The sequence below is a fragment of the Tursiops truncatus genome, chromosome 1 (genome assembly GCF_011762595.2).
Source record: "Tursiops truncatus isolate mTurTru1 chromosome 1, mTurTru1.mat.Y, whole genome shotgun sequence".
In the NCBI taxonomy this organism is placed as follows: Eukaryota; Metazoa; Chordata; class Mammalia; order Artiodactyla; family Delphinidae; genus Tursiops; species Tursiops truncatus.
In genome coordinates, this window is record NC_047034.1 from 167,887,076 (window position 1) to 167,908,835 (window position 21,760).

Sequence of the window (21,760 nt, forward strand, 5' to 3'; positions counted from 1 at the left end):
CGTTCAGGTTTAGATCAATGTTTGCTTTTCTTAAAAATGTGTTTTTAGATTCTCAGTCATTACCCTGTGCTAGTCTAGTTAGTATATTACTTTATGTTTCATTTCTAATAAGTTAGAATTTAGAAACCCATCTTCTTCATAGTCTTTTGTAATAAAATTGAAGTCTTTGCATCTTTCTGTACATATCCTGCCCTCAGAACTCCTTAGGGTAAATTGAATGAATTCCTTTAATCCACACAAAATTATTTTTGTGTGTCAAATTATACAAAGTCTCTATTCTTCTTTTGCTGTACGCACAATGCCAGTTCCTATCCCTGGGTTACCTCTATTATATTCTTTGGATGTTTTTGATACTGATTAAGACACTAATTTGATACTAATTAAGATACTAATTTGATACTAATTAAGATGCTAATATAATGTATCTCATAGGGCGTTGTGAAGATTAAATGAAGCAGTATAAAGCACTTGGCAGGTTCCTGGAGCCCAGTTACGTACTTAGTGTGATAATGTTCCTGGGAAAGAGATGTGCCTTACAAATCCCGATTTTGATTGAGCACACACAGAGCCCCATACATAGTAGATACTCAGTAAATACTTGTTAAACAGTATGCTAACCAGCAAAGTTGTTCATACAAAGTCAGGACCAAAATGAACCGATCCAACACAAAGCCATGTTGTCCAACCTTAATTGGCTGCTTGCCTTTGTTCATCTTTCTAGTAATTGCCCCAGACATTTGTCCCTACGTACATCCTTCTCCAGATTCACTAAAATCAAGTACCTAATCTTTCCTCCATTTCTTCTCAATGTATCTCAACTTTTTTTTTTTTAAAGCATCTCCTACATCCCTCCCTCCAGTCCCTCTGAGAATACTTAATAAATAGGGACCTAAAAGGTTTGCAAAGATAGTTAAAATTCCTGCTAAATCTTTATCATTGAAGATGAAAATATCTTGTTTTAATATTTAAGGCACTTGTATTAGTGCCGTATTTCATTAGATTCTTACAACACCTGTGAAGGAAGGAATAGATATTGTCTTTTTTCTTCTTCCTAGAAGACACTGAAGCTTTAAGAGATTGTTACTCACAGTGTTGTAGTTACTGAATAGTCTGTTTGTTGTGACTTGTAATCTGCCTCTTTACTCTGTAACAGAATTCTCCCCATGATTTTTTTTTAAATTTTTTATTGAAGTATAGTTGATTTACAATGTTGTGTTGGTTTCTAGTACATAGCAGAATGACTCAAATATATATGTGTGTGTGTGTGTGTGTTTGTATATCATACATATATTCTTTTTCATATTCTTTTCCATTATGGTTTATTATAGGATATTGAATATAGTTACCTGTGCTATACAGTAGGACCTTGTGGTTTATCTATTTTATATGTAGTAGTGTGTATCTGCTAATTCCAAACTCTCATTTATCCCTCCCCCACCCCCTTTCCTCTTTTGTAACCATAAATTTGTTTTCTATGTCTGTGAGTCTGTTCCTGTTTTGTAGATAAGTGCATTTGTGTCATATTTTAGATTTTACATCATATAAGTGATATCATATGGTATTTGTCTTTCTGACTTACTTCACTTAGTATGATAATCTCTAGGTCCATCCATGTTGCTGCAAATGGCATTATTTCATCCTTTTTTATGGCTGAGTAGTATTCCATTATATATATATATATATATATATATATATATCACACATTTTCTTTATCCATTCATCTGTCGATGGACATTTAGGTTGTTTCCATATCTTGGCTATTGTAAATAATGCTGCTATGAACATTGGGGGTGCATGTATCTTTTCCAATTCTAGTTTTATCTGGATATATGCCCAGGAGTGGAATTGCTGGATCATAAGGCTATTCTATTTTTAGTTTTTTAAGGAACATCCATACTGTTTTCCATAGTGGCTGCACCAGTTTACATTCCCACAACAGTGTAGGAGGGTTCCCTTTTCTCCACACCTTCTCTAGCATTTGTTATTTGTAGACTTTTTAGTGATGGCTATTCTGACCAAGTTCTCTCCATTATTAATTTCAGAAACAGAAGAATAATTATACTGACTTCGAGATGTCATTAATTAGCTAAGTTTTCTTTAGTGAATAGATAAAGCAAATACAGTGCAGGATTAATAGACTTCTTTTTCAGGGCCAGTGCAACCTCCTTTTTCTTGACACTTTTTCTTCTTCATACAGAACATCTTTGCTTCATTCCCTTTCTTTTTTGTGTTTCTATTCTTCTCCTCTGCACAGATATACCCCATGTTGACCTGTTGCTCCTGCTACCTGTTATTCTATTTCTTCCCTTTTGTCAAAACAACAGTTTTATTGTTGCCTCCACTTCCAGAAAACTCATTCACCCTGACTTTTGTTCCTACCACTGTATATATAACAACATTATGAATGACCACCAATGACCTTATTTTTCCTGTATCGTAAGATTTAATCTTTTCCTTGAAACATTTCTAGAAAATCATTGCTAATGACGTGTCTAGACTACTTCCACATACATACACTGCTGTTGTGGTTCCACTGCTGGGGTTCCCTGCTTCATCTTTCTTCTCTTGATACAGTATTCCCACTGCTGCTGCCTGACTCATCTACCAGAGAGGCTGATTTTTATCTCTTCACTCTAGCTTTTAATCTATCATTTAAGTCCTATCATTTTCTCTCCCAACTAGTGCACACTAGTCCTCTGATCTGTTTTGTTTTTTTTAATATTTATTTACTTATTATTTATTTGGTTGCGCTGGGTCTTAGTTGTGGCAGTCAGGCTCCTTAGTTGTGGCATGCAAACTCTTAGTTGCAACATGCATGTGGAATCTAGTTCCCTGACCAGGGATCGAACCTGGGGCCCCTGCATTAGGAGCACAGAGTCTTAATCACTGCACCACCAGGGAAGTCCCTAGTCCTCTGATGTTTCCTTGTTGTTTTCTATTCCTGAAATAGAAGAGTCTCAATAACAATTCCTTCCTAAAATATTTTCCCCCTCCTAAAATGTCTTCTCCCCCTTTTTTTCATTTAGCCAGCTTTTTCTGCCCTTCATAATCTGGCCCTATTCTCATTTCCTTCTAAAGGTATTTCCTGACTAACCCATTGCCTCTGACCTCTCTTGTACCTAAATGACTCACTTCTCTGGCTTCTAATCAATTTCGTGCTTTGCTCTATCATTTCTCTTGTAACTTTCTTGTCTTTGCAGCTAAATTTTAATGGTTTTGATTACTGTGCCTTATGCTTCATTTGTACTTAATACAGAATTTTGGGAGCATCAGATAGATATTCAGTTATAATGAATAAATGATATTCAGTCAATTTTTTGTTGTTTTTTGATGCTGGAGATTTCCTTCTTCTTTTTTTTTTTTTTTTTTTTTTTAGCGGTATGTGGGCCTCTCACTGTTGTGGCCTCTCCCGTGGCAGAGCACAGGCTCTGGACGCGCAGGCTCAGCGGCCATGGCTCACGGGCCCAGCCGCTCCGCCGCATGTGGGATCTTCCCAGACCGGGGCACAAACCCGTGTCCCCTGCATTGGCAGGCGGACTCTCAACCACTGCGCCACCAGGGAAGCCCTCCTTTTTTTAAATTGAGGTATAAATTGACATAGAACATTACATTAGTTTCAGGTGTACAACATAATGATTCAGTATTTGTATAAATATTGCAAAATGATCACCACAATTAGTCTAATTAACATGCAGAATTACAAAATTTTTTTCTTGTGATAAGAACTTTTCAAATATGCAACACAGTATTGTTTTTTTCTTGTTTTTTTAATTTTTATTGGAGTATAGGTGATTTACAATGTTGTGTTAGTTTCAGGTGTACAGCAAAGTGAATCGGTTATATGTATATGTATATCCACTCTTTTTTAGATTCTTTTTCCATATAGGTCATTACAAAGTATTAAGTAGAGTTCCCTGTGCTGTACAGTAGTTCCTTATTAGTTATCTGTTTTATATATAATACTGTGTATATGTTAATCCCAATCTCCCAATTTATCCCTCCCTCCCCTTCCCCCCTGATAACCATAAATTTGTTTTCTACATCTGTGACTCTATTTCTGTTTTGTAAATAAGTTCATTTGTACCCTTTTTTTTTTAGATTCCACATATAAGCCATATCATAGGATATTTGCAACACAGTATATATTTTTTTTAATAAAGTTATTTATTTATTTATTTTTGGCTGTGATGGGTCTTCACTGCTGTGTGAGAGCTTTCTCTGGTTGCAGCATACAGTGGCTGCTCTTCATTGCGGTGCACAGGCTTCTCACTGCGGTGGCTTCTCTTGTTGCAGAGCATGGGCTCTAGGCTGCAGGCTTCAGTAGTTGTGGCACGTGGGCTCAGCAGTTGTGGCGCACAGGCGTAGTTGCTTCGTGGCATGTGGGATCTTCCCAGACCAGGGATCGACCCCATGTCCCCTGCATTGGCAGGTGGATTCTTAGGCACTTTGTCACCAAGGAAGTCCCGCAACAGAGTATTATGAACTGTAGTCACTTGCTGTATGTTACTTCAATAAACGACCTTTTTATTATCCTGTTTTTATAAGCTTAAATTATCTTCTGATATATTTGAAGATCTGAAGGCTGGGTTTTGTTTTTATTTTATTTTGTTTTTATGTAAAGCACAGATTAAAGTTTTAGACCTAAATGATACTGTCTCAGTTGATACAGGCAATTTAGAGAAGTGCAATGACTCCTCCATCTCTAATAAACTTGAAAAAATTTTTTTTCTTTATAAAGGTGATACTGACTCATTGCTTAAAAAGTTGATAGTATAATTTTTTTTAATGTATTTACTATCTTCTGCCTAGAGAAGACTATTGACATAGGAGTACATATTCTAAAAATACTTGTATTCAGATATAAATTATATAGGGATCAAAAAAAACATTTTATAGGCCTTTTCAGGTTATTATATCATAATTTCATAGATTTTTACAACTTCATATTTTTACTGAGGTGTCATTTACATTTAGTAAAATTTACTTTTTTGTGTATAGTTTTATAATTGTTGACACACACACACAGTCATATAACTACCACCACAATCAAGATACAGAACATTTCCATCAGCCCCCTGAAATTTTCATGTACTGCTTTGTATTCATCCTCTCCCGCCCATGCCCACCTCTGGCAGTCAGTCATGTGTTTGTCCCTATAATGTTGCCTTTTCCAGAATGTCATTTAAATGGAATCATTCTGGTGGCGCAATGGTTGAGAGTCCGCCTGCCGATGCAGGGGACACGGGTTCGTGCTCTGGTCCGGGAAGATCCCACATGCCACGGAGCGGCTGGACCCGTGAGCCCTGGCCGCTGAGCTGCGTGTCCAGAGCCTGTGCTCCGCAACGGGAGAGGCCACAACAGTGAGAGGCCCACGTACCGCAAAAAAAAAAAAAGTTTAAATGGAATCATTCTGAATAAAGCTTCTTTTACTCAGCATATACATTTGATATTCACTCATAATATTAGGTGTATTATTAGGTTATTCTTTTTTATTACTGGATCCATTCACAGGGTAAACAGTTTCCAGGTTTTAGCAGTGATGGATAAAATTGCTATGAACATTCACATATAGGATTTGTGTGAACATATGTTTTTGTTTCTTTGGAGTAGATTCCTAGCTATGGGATCAGTGAGTTGTATGCTAAACATAGGTTTAAGTTTATTAGAAAATACCAAACTCTTTTCCAGGATGTTACTGGCAAGGCATGAGAGTTTCAGTAATTCAGTCTTCACCAGCACTTACTAATTTTCTGCTCTGTAAATTTTAACCATTCTAATGGATGTGTGATAATATCTCATTGTAGTTTTAATTTGCATTTCTCAAATGACAAATATGTTGAATAAGCACATCTTTTCATGTGCTTCTTTGCCATTTGTGTATCTTCTTTGGTAAAATTTTGTTTATATCTTTTGGCCTGTTTCATTGGTTGGTGCTGTCTTATCATTGAGTGTTGAGAATTTTTTTTTTTTACTCTGGATATAAAGCCTTTATCAAATGTGTATTTTGCAAAAATTTTCTCCCAGTCTGTGGTTTGTCTTTTCATTCTCTTAATAGTGTCTTTTGCCAAGTAGAAGTTTTTAACTTCGATGATGCTCAATTTATCAGTGTTTTCATTCATACATTGTGCTTTTGCTATCTTACCTAAAAAAATCTTTGCATACAAGAATAGAAAGCTTTGTCCTGTGTTCTGTTCTAGAAGTTTTTAGTTTTGGGTTTCACATTTTGGTCTGTGATCCAGTTTTAGTTAATTTTTGTGTTATATGCAAGGTGTGAATCAAGATTCTTTTTTTTTTGGCTTATGGATATTCAGTTGTTCCAGCACCATTTGTTGAAAAGACTATCCTTTCTCCGTTGAATTTCCTTTGTACCTTTGTTGAAAATCAATTCATCACATATGTGTGAATCTGTTTCTAGGCTTTTCATTCTGTTCCAGTGATCTGTTGTGTCTGTCCTCTGGCCAGTATCACACTGTCTATGCGCAGTAGCTTCATGTATATAGTAAATGTTGAAATTAGGTTGTAGGAGTCTTCCACATTTTGTTATTTTTCAAAATTGTTAAGCTACTCTAGTTTTTTGTTTTTCCATTTAAATTGTAGAATCAGCTTCTTGATTTCTACTCCCCTGCCCACCCCCCAAAAAAAAACCCTACTGGGATTTTTATTTCGGTTGTGTTAAATCTGTAGGTCTCTTCGGAGAAAACTGGCAACTTAACAATAATGAGTCTTATAATACATGAACATGATATAGATCTCTATTTATTTTGGTTCTCCTTGATTTCTTTCATCAGCGACTTGTACGTTTCATCGCACAACTCCTATGAATATTTTGATAATTCTTATCTAAGTATTTCATGGTTTTGGTGCTGTTATAGATTGTACTTTTAAAAACTGTAATTTCTAGTTGTTTGTTGCTAATACGTAAAAATAAAATTGAGTTTTATGTATTGACTTGTGCTCTACAAACCTACTAGACTCACTTATTAATTCTAGTGTCTCTTTTTATAGATGCCTTATGATTTTCTGTGGAGACAATCATATCATTTGTGAATAGGGAGTTTTATCTCTTCCTTTTCGATCTGCATGGGCTGTAGTTCTTTTTCTTTGCATTATTCCACTGAATAGGACCTCCAGTAAGATTTTGAATAGGAATGGTGGGAACAGGCATTTTTGCCTTGTTCCCAATCTTAGGGGGAAAGCATTCATTCTTTCACCATTAAGTAGGGTTGTCCATAGCCTTTTTCTAGTTAAGGGAGTTCACTTCTATTTCTGATTTGATGAGGGTTTCTATAACATCATTTTAAAAGACTCCTGCCTACTATTTTATACCATGATTTGTATTATACCATAATGTAGACAAATTCCTATTTTAAGACGTTTAAGTTATTTGCTGTAAAGGGTTATTGATGGAAGTTATGATGGCTAAAACCTTTTTTTAACCTATCCTTAAATATGAATAAATTTCTGAAACTATAATTGCTGGTTTAAAAGGCACTTCACAGTTTTAAGAGTTTCAGTACACATTGCCAAATTGCCCTTGGAAATGTACCAAATTATAGTCCCACCAGTGAAGTGGAAAACATACCTAGTTCCTTGGATTCTCATCTGTAGTGAAAAAGAGGTGGTGTAAATTTTTACTGCATGTTAAAATAGATGGATTTAATTATTTCTATGACTAGTTCATAATCTTTGTTAATAATTTAGGAAATCACACTTATAAATTATAAACAAAATATTAGTCCTTATAGAAAGCATCATATTGTCACAGTTAATATAATATTCTTTTCTTTTTTGTGGTCCTTCTAGGAACTTTTTAGAAAAGTTCGAAGTATCTTAAATAAATTGACACCACAGATGTTCAATCAACTGATGAAGCAAGTGTCAGGACTTACTGTTGACACAGAGGAGCGGCTGAAAGGAGTCATTGACCTGGTCTTTGAGAAGGCTATTGACGAACCCAGTTTCTCTGTGGCTTACGCAAACATGTGTCGATGTCTAGTAACGGTAAGAAGAGAGGAAGGAGTAAAACCAGAAATCTCCAAGAGGTATATTCTCCCCTCACTACACATTCTTCCCAGAGTGTTAATGGGGCAGAGTAAAGGGGAGAATATATTTTTAGTACTTTATATAATATCCTCATTGTATAAAAATAATCTTGCTTTTTAAAAATATCTACTCACGTCTGGAGGGAATATGGAGATGAGACTGAAATAGGCATGATATGGTCCCATGCAATGTGAGGAAGATCAAGTAAGGTTTAAATTTCTACTGTGAAATTTTTGTCATGGGCAACCAGTTTTTCCTGGGGTGTCATCTTATAGAAATAAAGCAAATGCTTACATTTAGATTCAAAATTGAAAAACATGTTGATTCTAAGTCTAGCCTTGGTAAAAGTGATAGGGTAGTTGTGGTCATAAAGGTTTCAAACTGATGATACTATCTTAGAAACTATTAGATTTCTTTCTCTTTACATTGTCCACAGCCTGTCAAATCTAGGGCAAGAAAGAATGGGAGACCAAAGAGCTTCTGGTTAGTGTTCACTGTCCTCTATTCTGCAGTCATAAAACTGCCATGTACCATCTGTGTTTTCTCTGCCTGTTACTGTTACCAAGGTACTTGTATCAGAAATGTGTGTCCTTTAACATTTGAGTTTTTTCTTAAGTATCACAACTTATTATCATTGTGCCTCACTATGAAAATTCAAAATTCCATCATTTTATACCAGTATTTTTGAGTACCTGTGTCAAAGGTAGGTAAGTCTGTTGGGACTTGGAAAAGGTACATTTTCTGTCTTTAAGGTACTAAAAATCCATATTGGAAAAAACAACATTAGCACAAAAAAAATCACTTATAAGGTATTTTGTGATATTACAGTATGTTGATGTCTGAATGGGTGGTTTAGCCTGAAAAATCAAGTTGAAGGAAAAAGAAATCACTATATTCGTGGGAGAATGACAAACTTTTCTGAAGCAAATAGAGTTTGAGTTCAGCCTGGACGGAAGGGGGTGGGGGGTGGGTACAAGTATAGAGAAGGAAGAACGTATTCCATGCAGGCTCAAGTCTAAGGCAACAAGCATGGCATAATGATTCCAACCACTGACTTTGGAGTATCATAGTTCTAGGCTTAAAATTTTAAGTTTAAAATTTAAATTTGAATTCCAACTCTGCCATCTGCTGACTTTATAACCTCAGAATAGTTACATAACTTCTTTAAGCCTCATTTTTTAATCCATAAAATAAGATTAATTCATACAATTTAAGGTTATTATATTGATAAAATTAATTAAAATAAATGAGATTGCATATGTGAACGTCCTAGCTCAGTATTTGGCGTGTTGTAAGCCCTAAATGACTCAAAACTAAATTGGTGGTGGAAAAGATTGTGAAGATCTTAAAGTGCTAGATATAGAATGAGGATGATTATAATAGCAGAAACCATCTATTTAGCGCCTACTAGGTTGCACTATGGGTAGGTGGTTTACATTTGTCATTTTAACAGTTTTTGTAACCCTGAAAGGTCAGTGTTATTAGCCCCACTTTATTGAATAAGAAACTGAGGCTTAAAAAAGGGTAAATAACTTGCCCAAGGTCACATACCTAGTAAGTGGCAGTGCTAGAGCTCAAATCTAGGATTATTTAACTCCATCACTTGCCATATTGCCTTCTAACATACACAGTTATCTGAAAGCAAACTGATTCTTCAGCTCCTGCCTCTCATTTTCATTGTGACAGCCATGACATCATGTAGTCAGAAATTAGAACTAGGACTAGATCCCAGATCTTCTGGTTCATATTTTTATGCTCTTCACCAATTTTTGAATTTAATGCTGCAAGCAATGAAGGGTTGTTAATTTTTTTTGAAAGGAGAATACTCTTGCTGAAAATAACCCTTGAAAAGGCCTGGGCATAATACAAGTTATTTTGGAATGGGAAGAATTCACAGATAAGCCAACCATTTATGGGACTTTTGTTATGATATACCCTCTTATAATTAGATTTTTTAAACTATTGGATTTTTTTAGATTACAAAACAACCACCTATTGGAATAAGTCAAACAAAATAGGGATAAACACAGAGAAAGGTAATACTCCTCACTTGTAGCCCCAGCCAGTTAAACTTCCTTTCTTTCCAAGGCAATCAACGTGAACGATTTGGTTGTACCCTTCCACAATTTTCTTTATATTCATAAAATCATATAAAAATGTATACATATGTATAAAGAGGATATTTAAAATTTTCTCTTTAATTGAATTATATCATGGTTTTGCATTTTGCTTTTTTTTCCACTTAGTATGTTTTGGGCATCCCGCTAGGTCATTACAGATAGATTTTACTCATACCTTTTTAGTAGTTGCATATTTCACATTACACACACACACTCACACACACACACACACACATAAAATTTTTCCATTCATTTTCCTCTCTTCTGCCCCTGCCCCCCGCCCCCACCCCATGTTGTTTCTAGTTTTTTGTTTTGGAGGGTTTTTTGTAACCAGAAGCAGCACTGCAATAAACAGCTAAGTGTATTTATTCTTACATGCTGGAGCTTTTACTTCTTTAGCATAAGTTCCCCCAAAGTTATATCATATACCAAAGGATATATATGTTTTTAAACTTTTTTTAATGCAGTATAACAGAAATACATGCAGTTTGGGAAAAGAAAAATTGCTCATTTGTAGTTTTTGTTAAATTAATGATGTAAGTACTCTCTTAACGGTTAATTTTAAGCTGCCAACAGTTTGACACTTGACTCACAGATTCCTGTTTAACAATTGGCCCGCATGAACTCGGGTGAACCAGCTTTAGCACACCACTACAACATGTACACAGGAAAATGTACAAATCATTAGTTTATAGCTCATTGTATATCAGCAAAGTGAACACACCTACCACCCTGGTCAGTAAGTGTAATTATACCTTTCTTTCTTCCTTAAAGGTGACCACTGTCCTAACTTCTAACACCATAGCTAACTTACGTTTGAGATTTATTTTATTTTATTTAAGGGTGATTTATTTTACTTAAGGGTGGCGGTGGGAATAGTCATAGATTTCTAATACAAACCAAATACAAAAATCAAACAACCATAAGAATAATGAAAAGCTAATCTTTTAGGAGAAAAATAAGGAGGCTATCTTTATGAATTTTGAGTGGGGAAAAATTTCTTCAGCAAGAATCAAAATGAATAATCTATAAAGGAGAAAAATAGCAAGTTTGTTAAAATTTATAACCCTTGGTGCAGCAAATGATGCTGTAAATAAAAAAGATAAAGCCACAGCCTGGGAGAATCTATTTGGAATACATATAGCTACCAAAATATTAGAATCCAGAATTGAGGAGGGAAAAAAAGCAAATCAGTAAGAAAAAAAAGCAGCCCAAATAAAAAATGGACAATTCATAGAAATGAAAATCCATTGGCTCATAAACTTAAGACAAGATACTCAGTGTTATTCATTATTAGGGAAATGACAAGATAAAATACGGTTCTATGCAAGTCACATCCATGAGAGTGAGAAAAAAGAAACCATTTTGAAGTGTCGAGAAAGAGAATATAATCACTTTGGAGAGTAATTGGACAACAACAGTGAAGATGTTCATATACTATACCCCAGTAATTTCACTTCTTGGTGTATACCCCAGAGAAATTCCCAGTTGTGCACTAGGAATCATATATTAGAATGTTTATTTATGTTTTGATTTTAATAGTGAACAATAGGAAACAACTGTAAAAAGCCTAAAGAAGACAATAAGAATATACCACAATTTATTTGGTCAGTGGATTTGAATAGTAATACATATACACAGTAGTTAAAATTAATGATGTAGGAATTCCCTGGCGGTCCAGTGGTTAGGATTGGCACTTTCATTGCTGTGGCCCAGGTTCAGTTCCTGCTTAGGGAACTAAGATCCTGCAAGCCACATGGAGCAGCCAAAAAAAGAAAAATGAAAATTAATGATGTAGGGGCTTCCCTGGTGGCGCACTGGTTAAGAATCCGCCTGCCAACGCAGGGGACACGAGTTTGATCCCTGGTCCGGGAAGATCCCACATGCCGCAGAGCAACTAAGCCCATGTGCCACAACTACTGAACCTGCACTCTAGAGCCCTCGAGCCACAACTACTGAAGCCCACATTCCTAGAGCCCAGGCTCCGCAACAAGAGAAGCCACCTCAATGAGAAGTCCACGCACTGCAATGAAGAGTAGCCCCTGCTCGCCGCAACTAGAGAAAGCCTGCGCAGCCACGAGGACCCAATGCAGCCGAAAATAAATAAATTAAAAAAAAATTAATGATGTAATGCTAAGTGTATCAGCATAGATCAACCTGAAAAACGTTATTACCGAATTAATAGTATGACACCATCTAATAAAGTTTTTAATATGCAAAATAAAATTATTATTTATTAAATATATATAATACAATTATACAAATTGGAAATAAACACCAAATTCAAGGTAAGAGAAAGAAGGAAGTAGGATTAAGATAAACTGTTGTGGCTTCTGGTATTGGCTGGTTAGGTGATTCAGAGCACCTTTCCATGGATAACAATTAGAAAAGCTGGTCACAATATTTTAAAAAATCTTCAGTGTATCAGAGAGCTAAAAGACAGTAAAGAATTTCTAAGATCCTAGAAAAGGTAGAAATCAGAAGAAAAGTGAGACATTTGGTAAAGCTTACCCCTAGAAGAGGCAATTAAAAGTCTTGAACAGGGACTTCCCTGGTGGCGCAGTGGTTGAGCGTCCGCCTGTCGATGCAGGGGACGCGGGTTTGTGCCCCAGTCCGGGAGGATCCCACATGCTGCAGAGCGGCTGGGCCCGTGAGCCATGGCCGCTGAGCCTGCGCGTCCGGAGCCTGTGCTCCGCGACGGGAGAGGCCACAACAGTGAGAGGCCCGCGTACCGCCAAAAAAAAAAAAAAGCCTTGAACAACTTCTTTTTCATAGACTTTCATTGGGTTATGGGCACAAAAGTTGGATGAAGGCCCACCAAAAGGAGTAGCAGAAGAGGCTGTAGTAAATCCTCCTATACTTTTGGTTGGGATCCCAAAGGACTGAATGTTTGGAACAAGGGTGAATCAGAAATTCACCCACTCTCGGGACTTCCCTGGTGGTGCAGTGGTTAAGAATCTGCCTGCAAATGCAGGGCACACGAGTTCGATCCCTGGTCTAGGAGGATCCCACATGCCACGGAGCAACTAAACCTGTGCACCACAACTACTGAGCCTGCGCTCTAGAGCCTGTGCACCACAACTAATGAGCCCATGAACCACAACTACTGAAGCCCGTGTGCCTAGAGCCTATGGTCCACAACAAGAGAAGCCACCACAATCAGAAGCCCACGCACTGCAATGTAGAGTAGCTCCCACTCGCCGCAACTAGGGAAAGCCCTCACGCAGCAACAAAGACCCAACGTGGCCAAAAAATATAAAAAGGAAAGAATGAAAGAAAGAAATTCACCCACTCTCACAGGAACTGTAGTTCAACATCAAATCATCTCAATCCTTGAATTTGGATTATGGTGATTTCAGTGTTAGTGCCCCCTAGGTACCTGCAATAAGCAATCAAAAATTCTTTTTAGAGACTATCATACTAGTCTTCAAATTATTTATATAAACAGTTTTTCAAATAAATTGTCCAGCACCCAATTAAAAATAATTAGACACACAAGGAAAAAAGACAGTATGAATGAGAACCAACAACAAGCAAATGCCCTACATGGGGACCCAGATACTGGCTTTATCAGGCACAGACGATAAATGAATATGCTTATGTTCAAGGTGATAAAGATAGATTGAAAATTTCAATAGAGAATGAGAAAGTATAAAAAGGACCAAATAGAAAGTCCAAAACTGAATATTATAATAAAATTAAGAACTCAATGGATAGATTTAACAGCATATGAGACACAGATGAAGAAAAGAATTATGAACTAGAAGATAAGTCTATAGAATCCAGATTGAAGCACAGAGACCCCCAAGAAAGGAAAATTACAGGGAGGGTAAAAGATGGTAAAATCAAATGATTTCCTACAAACCCCAAGCATGATTTTTTTTTTTTAAGGGTGAAAATAAAGGAAAGCTTTTACAACTAGTCATAGTAAAGCTAATTACAAGAAGAAAAAGATAGTAAAGAGAACAATAATTTGCAAGTTTCTTAGGACACAAAAATCACCATATACAAATGAAAAGATTGGTAAATCAGACTACATTAAAATTAGCATTTTTCATCAAAAGATGTCACACTATTAAGTGAAAATGCAAGCCACATGTTAGGAGAAGATAATTGCAACACAAAAATCCAATTAAGGACTTATATCAAAGTTTTTCTTAAAAAACTAATAGAAATGAATAAGAAAATAACTCAGTTTTTTAAATAGACAAGAGACTTACACAAACACTTCACCAAAGAGGTTATCCAAATGACCAATAAATGTGAGAAAATTAATCAACTACATAAAAAACCATGTAGTAACACCAGATTGCTAAATTTACCAGATGTTTGCAAATATGTGAAGCAACCAGAACTCTCAAACACTGCCAGTGGGAACATAAATTGTAACAGCCACTTTGGAAAAGAGGTGAGGATTATCTACAAAAGCTGAAGTTATTTTTCCTGCTATAACCAGCATTTCCATTCTTAAGTATCAATATATACCCAGCTGATAAACATACATTTCTTATGTGCCAAGAAACATATACAAAAATGTGTCATTATTCATAACGGATCAAAACTTGAAACTGCCCATCAACAGCAAAATGGATAAATTGTTGCATGTTCATACTAGGACAGTCAACCCAAACTATAACTATGTACACATGGATCTAATAAGAAAAAGCTTTAGCAGAAGAAGCCAGACCCAAAAGAATATATACTATGTGATTTGTTTATTTAAAGTTCAAAAATGAAACAGTGGTTTCATGGTGTTTGGGGATGCATATCTAGATGGTAAAACAAAGAAAAGCAAGAAAGTGTTTATTATAAAAGTATAGGGTAATGGGATTAACTGTGGAGGCTGGAAGGTGGTAGTGCTTTGAAAGGAGAATTTAAGTGAGGCTCTGGGAGGCTTTCAGTGTTCATTAAGCTAAACCTTAGAAAAAAAAAAAAGAACAAGCAATAGAGTGAAAACTTAAAAAGTACTCTGGGCCCTTGAACTTTAATGTTTAGTTTCTTAAAAATAAAAGATCTAAAGTAAATATGGCAGGACTTCCATGGGGGCGCAGTGGTTAAGACTCCGCACTCCCAATGCAGGGGGCCTGGGTTTGATCCCTGGTCAGGGAACTAGATCCCACATCCATGCCTCAACTAAGGAGCCATAGGTAAGGAGCCTGCCTGCCCCAACTAAGACCCATTGCAACCAAATAAATAAATATTTATAAATAAATAAAATAAATAAATATGACAAAATACTAAGTTTTAGCAAAGTTTAGTGATGAATACATGAATGTGTGCTCTTTTATTTTAAGGGAAGAAATGGAGTTAAACTGATTATTTTCAGATGGCATGTCTATGGGCCAGTGGTGTCCAAAGTTGAAATGGTAGTATATGTTTCACTAATGCCAGCTTAAACAGATTTTTTTCCTTTAAGTTTCTGTTTCCTGTGCTGATGTTTCCTGTGAAATCAAACAAGAAGGATCTACTCTCTGCAAAGTTTTCCAAACCTTCTTGACCACAGACAGTTTGGTTTGTTTTTTTTGTTTTGTTTTGTTTTTTGCGGTATGCGGGCCTCTCACTGTTGTGGCCTCTCCCGTTGCGGAGCACAGGCTCTGGACGCGCAGGCTCAGCTGCCATGGCTCACGGGCCCAGCTGCTCCGCAGCATGTGGGATCTTCCCGGACCGGGGCACGAACCCGTGTTCCCTGCATCGGCAGGCAGACTCTCAACCACTGTGCCACCAGGGAAGCCCCTGTGTTTTTTTTTTAAAACATAGTTATTAGTTTGATAAACAGTACCTCCCAATAGAATGAGAGAAATTGAAGACAGTGAATTAAAAAATTAAGGTATTACCCAGGGGAGGTGTTCTTTTTCTATCCATTATATTCATTAAGTTATTTAAGTAAATTCTTTGTCATTATCAATATATTTTACTAAGACACACCCACAGGTCAAATTGCAAGGTCTTTGGCCTGAATCATAGTTGTAAGAAATGTATAGACCTATGTCACTTTCATGGATTATCCCTGTTGGTCATTTGAAGTAATGGAATCTAGTTACAGTTGCCCACATAATCATAATTATGGTCCTAAGTAGTGGTAGGGAGAGTAAGGAGTAGTGGGAATCATAGCAATATTTTTTTGAGATGTGTGCTAAAATTGTTACATCTAACTCATTTAATCCTCACAACCATTTTATTATCCCTATTTTATGAAAGTTAGAAAATTGCCTAAGTAGGAATTTTATACATATAGAGGTTTCGAATGTTAAATGATAGAACCCTAGCTCAAACAATGGCCTATATCAGTGGTTTTCAACTCTCAAGGGTGTTCTGACCTTGGGCAATGTACGGAGACATTTTTGGTTATGGCTACTGGCATATTAGTGGGTAAAGGCCCAGGACATCCTACAGTGCACAAGACAGCCCCCCTACAACAAAGAATTGTCCAACCCAAAATGTTAATAGTGTCGAGATTGAGAAACCTGGTCTAGATGGTTGAGATTTTAAGATTTAAGAGAATACTTGTTTTCATTGTTCAGAGCTGGGTTGTTTTGTTTTGTTTTGTTTTGGCTGCTCTGCGCAGCCCGTGGGACTTAGTTCCCTGACCAGGGACTGAACGCCCACCATCGGCAGTGAAAGTGCGGAGTCCTAACCACTGGACCGCCAGGGAAGTCCCTCAGAGTAGTTTTTAAACCTTTTTTCTGCCTCTTTCTCGTTCACCTGGATCACACACCTCCATTTAAAACCTCCTTTGTTACTTTGCAGTGATTATCTAGGGGAGGGCTTGAGAATACAATTATATTGTGTGTCAGTTTTCCATGACATATTAAAGGGTAGGCTTTTAGGAAAGGAATTCTTTAGATTTACAGAGGAAATTGATATAATAGTTTTGGCTTTACCCAGTTACTCTGCATATGCCGTATTTATTATGTACACAGACACACTTGTTTAGACATATACGCAGCTGCCTGCCTCTACCATGCTCTGCTGAGTGCAACCTCTGGCACATAAGGCTTAAGGGCATCATAAGAGATAATAACCTGTGCCTCTGGAGTATGCTGCTGCTTCTCCTAGTTCAACTAGGAATGACTGAAGAGACCTGCAAGACCTCCTTCACAAACTGCGGGGCATTTAACTAGAACTCAGTACTCCTCTTAGGAGGAGGAGGACATCTGAATCCAGCGGCCAGTGAAGAAGAGTAGACAAGAGAAATTGCTATCCTGTATCTAAATCTGTGCTTAAATAAAATTTTAAGTTGGGTTATTAGTCACTTTAATTGAGATGCTTTTGTTTTAATCAAAATTTAAAGAAAACCCGCATCTCAGAACTCCATTAGAACGTAAGTTCCTAAGGGCAGGGACTTTTTCTGGGTTTTTCCACTGCTAAATTCCTAGTGCCTAGAATGGTTCCTGGCACATAATAGACCCTCAGACATATGTCTTGAGTGAGTGGGTAGATGCATGAATGAAAGAGTAACTAACAACTTTTTATTGTATAACTTAAGACCGTACTTTTGTTACTTTTTATTTCTGCTGTGGCAGGCATGCATACCTCAGCTATAGAGAGTGGCACTAAAGGGTATATTTTTGAGCATTCTGTGTGTGTCCTGTTATACCACATCCAGGACTTTTAACGTTGCCACTTTTTAAGTGCTTTAAAGCAAGATGTGAAAGGAAGGATAGGACTGATTATAGGAAGAGATAATAAGAGAACAAGGGAGACACAATTAAATCTCTTCAGAAATAAAGCCTGGAATTACAGACATGAAAAGTTGGCCTTAGGCAACCAAGTGGCTGGAGTCAACTGGAGGAGGAAGGATGTGCAACTTGCCTGAGGGGAGATGAAAAATGTTTGTTTTTTTTATTTATTTATTTATTAAATGTTTTTTTAACTTTGGCTGCATTGGGTCTTCATTGCTGCGTGCAGGCTTTCTCTAGTTGCGGCGAGCAGGGGCTACTCTTCCTTGCAGTGTGCGGGCTTCTCATTGCGGTGGCTCCTCTTGTTGCGGAGCACGAGCTCTAGGCACGCAGGCTTCAGTAGTTGTGGCAGGCAGGCTCAGTATATGTGGCCCTCAGGCTCTAGAGCGCAGGCTCAGTAGTTGTGGCGCACAGGCTTAGTTGGTCCGTGGCATGTGGGATCTTCCCAGACCAGGGCTCAAACCTGTGTCCCCTGCATCAGCAGGCAGTTTCTTTGAAGAAAAGATTGTTTTGAAGAAAAAGATTGATGAGAATTGACTTACCGTTTCATAAGCCACTCCCTTTTCAATGCTGTGGGTATGCCTGAGCACTGTATACCTCTTCACATGTATCTAATAGAGCTGCATTTTGATAGATGTGTTCATAATACATACAGATTATGTTAAGTTCATTTTTAGGTGGGAATTTACTAAGGTCAGTATATAACCACTGATAAATGATAGTATGTCACCATAGACCTATGAGTTATAGTCAGACAGTTGATTTATTGCTGTTCACTTTGCATTTTAGAGTTAGTTTGGGGGTCCCACTTGTTTATATTATAGTAGTCATTCCAAATACTTTACCACAGACCAGAACATGCTTCAAGCAAAATAACTACTGGGCCATGAGTTACCACTAGCATCTTTATGTTCTGGGACAGCATTCAAAATCCTGAGCATGCTAAGCAAGGCCAGTACTTGTCCTTCTATTTTCTAGTTTCCTATTTGACTATTATAATTAACACACAGCTGATAGTCCTTGATGATTCTCAGGGAGTTTCATCCTTTTAAGGATAAGGAGTATCTACCCTCAACACTAACAAATATAGTAGCAGTACAAATCCTATTGCTTGAAGAAAATGACTACCTGATGCTGACAGCATTCATATCCAAGATTGCTGGCTGACCGGTATGTGGACAGGTCTCATCACAATATGAGATGGACACTGTTAGTTTACAGTGTAATGTAATGTCACATGGTTAGTTTACTGTTGTGTGAAAATGAAAATGTAGGTGCTCTCCAGCGAATCTAGCTTACCAAGCAGTCTTACTATAAAATATTCCCCCTTGACTCCCTCACTTCCTGAGAAATCATCTCCCAAACAACCCATTTGAAACACTTATGTATCTTAGTTTTGATCACGGACTACTGTTAGATGAAAATTATACTTGTTGGGATTTCCCTGGTGGCGCAGTGTTTAAGAATCTTCCTGCCAATGCAGGGGACACAGGTTTGATCCCTGGTCCGGGAAGATCCCACATGCCGCAGAGCAGCCAAGCCCATGAGCCACAGCTACTGAGCCCGTGTGCCACAACTCCTGAAGCCCTGCTCTGCAACAAGAGAAGCCACCACAATGTGAAGCCTGCGCACCACAACGAAGAGTAGCCCCCGCTCACCACAACTAGAGAAAGCCTGCACGCAGCAACGAAGACTCAAGGCAGCCAAAAAATAAATTAAAAAAAAAAGTTTTAAAAAAAAGAACAAGAAAACTACAGTTGTTTAGAGAGATCTTTTTCTCACTTTTGCATGTCGCCTTTCATTTTTGCTATTATCCACAATCACATCTTCAAGCATCTACCTTGTCTCCTGTTGCAGACTGGATGTTTGTCTCCCTCTAAATTCATATGTTGAAGCCCTAACCCTCAGTGTGATGGTGTTAGGAGGCAGGGCCTTTGGGAGGTAATTAGCTTTAGATGAGGTCATGAGGGTGGGGCCCCATGATGGAACTTGTGCCTTTATAAGAAGACGAAGAGGCACTAGAACCTCATTTTGGACACATGAGGATAGAGGAGAAGGCAGATGTCTGTAAACCAGGAAGAGGGTCCTTCCCCAAGAACCAAATCTGCTGGCACCTTGATCTTGGACTTCCAGCCTCCAGAACTGTGAGAAGTAAATGTCTGTTATTTAAGCCACCAGTCTATGGTATTGGGTTGGTCAAAAATTTTCACTTGGGTTTTTTTCCTTAAGATGTTACAGAAAAACTGGAACAAACTTTTTGGCCGACCCAATATGTTGTTATAGCAGCCCTACCAGACTAGACACCCACTCCTCATGTTCTGTTCTAACTAACCAATTTTACTGAGTCTCCTGACCAATGTCCAGCTGACAACACATGCTGACTTAATAATGTCATAATCCTGTTTAACTTATCATCTCTTAAGAAGAAAAAAGTTACCATGCATCACAATTCTCAGAGGATATATCCTCCCTGGCCTATTTCCATATTTCCACAGCCTTGTTAACCATCCCCAGAGGACCTTAAGATCAAGTTCCAAAACAAGTCTTAAGGGAGTTGTGTAGCTAGACATTCATTCATTTGGAGACAAATGTTCTTGCAGATTTGTGTCCATTCTGCTGATTGTTTGATTTTAATACTTCCATGTGAATATATCTAAAAAGCTTATGCACAATCACATGTTCTTTATGTCCTATACATGTGAAGTGTCCCATGACCATCATTTTGGGATAGCAGATACTCAGTTCTCTTGCCTTTTGTGGTTCTCTCTCTAATTGCTTTGTGAGCTAACTTAAATACTTTCTTTGATATTTATGTTATTAGAATATAGATTTCTCTTAATTTTTACTTACAAACATGTCAAATACAGCTGCAAGTTTAAATGTAGCTATATTAGTTTATTGTACTCTTACTTATGTGCTAGAAACTATTATTTGTTTTACTTAGACTATCTCATTTAATCCTTCAAACAGTCCTAAGAGATAGATGTTATCCCCATATTAGAAAGAAACAGAAGTTTGGTGAAGCTAATTCATTTGGCCAAAGTCACATGGCAGATCTGGGGTTATGACTATCTCCAAAGCTCCTGTTTCAACAGCTACTTTATGATGTCCCTCAATCTGTAATCACTGGAATGCCTCCTTCTGCAGATGAAGGGACTAAGGCTTAATGAGGTAACTTTCTCACATTTACATACTGATTAGGTATAGAGCTGGGATCCAAATCCTGATTTTGTGACTCAAGATTCCAGTGCTCTTTCACTTTTAGTGTTCCCCACACCCCAGGTAAACTTTATTCTTTGTGACTTATAAAGTGTTTCCCCCAAACCTGGTTCACTGGATGCTTAAAGCTGCACTCTAGGTTAGACACAGGGATTGTGCCTCCCTTGTTTTTAGATGATGAAACGAACTTGGGTTAAAAGAATTGCCTTTGTTTAAAATCAAGTGAGCAAATCTTTTGATCTTTAACCCAACACTTTCAACATAGCCTTCCCTACATAAAAGGTGTAAAAGGCAAAGCTTCTTATACATTTTGTGTAGGGAAAAATTCTCCTTTGCTTTATGCCATTTCTCTTTGTTTCTGTAAACCAACATATCACAAGTTGTATTTATTTAACCTTTCTGACTCATTTTAATTCTGGTTCCTCTCACCATAAGACAGTGGCTTGAATTTTCATATTATCTACATTTTTCTCATTTTCTACACAGTAAATCCATAATGCAGGAAACATCTCATTATGGCCCAGGTGATTTTTATTATATCACTCTATTATGTTCTTAGTGTTAATATAGATAATGGTGGCGAATATGCCAGGAGGTTGGATAGGACCTTTTGACTGGTTTACTTGTGTTCCTATACAGTAGCAAATTGGATGTAACTGCTGATTTTTAGAACCTTCAGTCTATTCTGGAACCTTATGT

The 21,760-nt window shown here is 37.3% G+C and overlaps 1 protein-coding gene across 21 annotated transcripts in view; it reads left to right on the forward strand.

Moving 5' to 3' along the window:
• The window catches only part of EIF4G3 (eukaryotic translation initiation factor 4 gamma 3), a 367,975-nt gene that overhangs the window by 291,130 nt on the left and 55,085 nt on the right, over positions 1 to 21,760 (forward strand). For 20 of the 21 annotated variants that reach the window (XM_033841819.2, XM_033841846.2, XM_073794676.1 and 17 more), the window contains one exon: positions 7,804 to 8,001. In XM_033841819.2, the coding sequence (XP_033697710.1) occupies positions 7,804 to 8,001 (198 nt within the window). Of the gene's footprint in view, positions 1 to 7,803; positions 8,043 to 21,760 lie in introns of all 21 variants that reach the window. The other variant, XM_019918886.3, reaches the window with a different exon arrangement.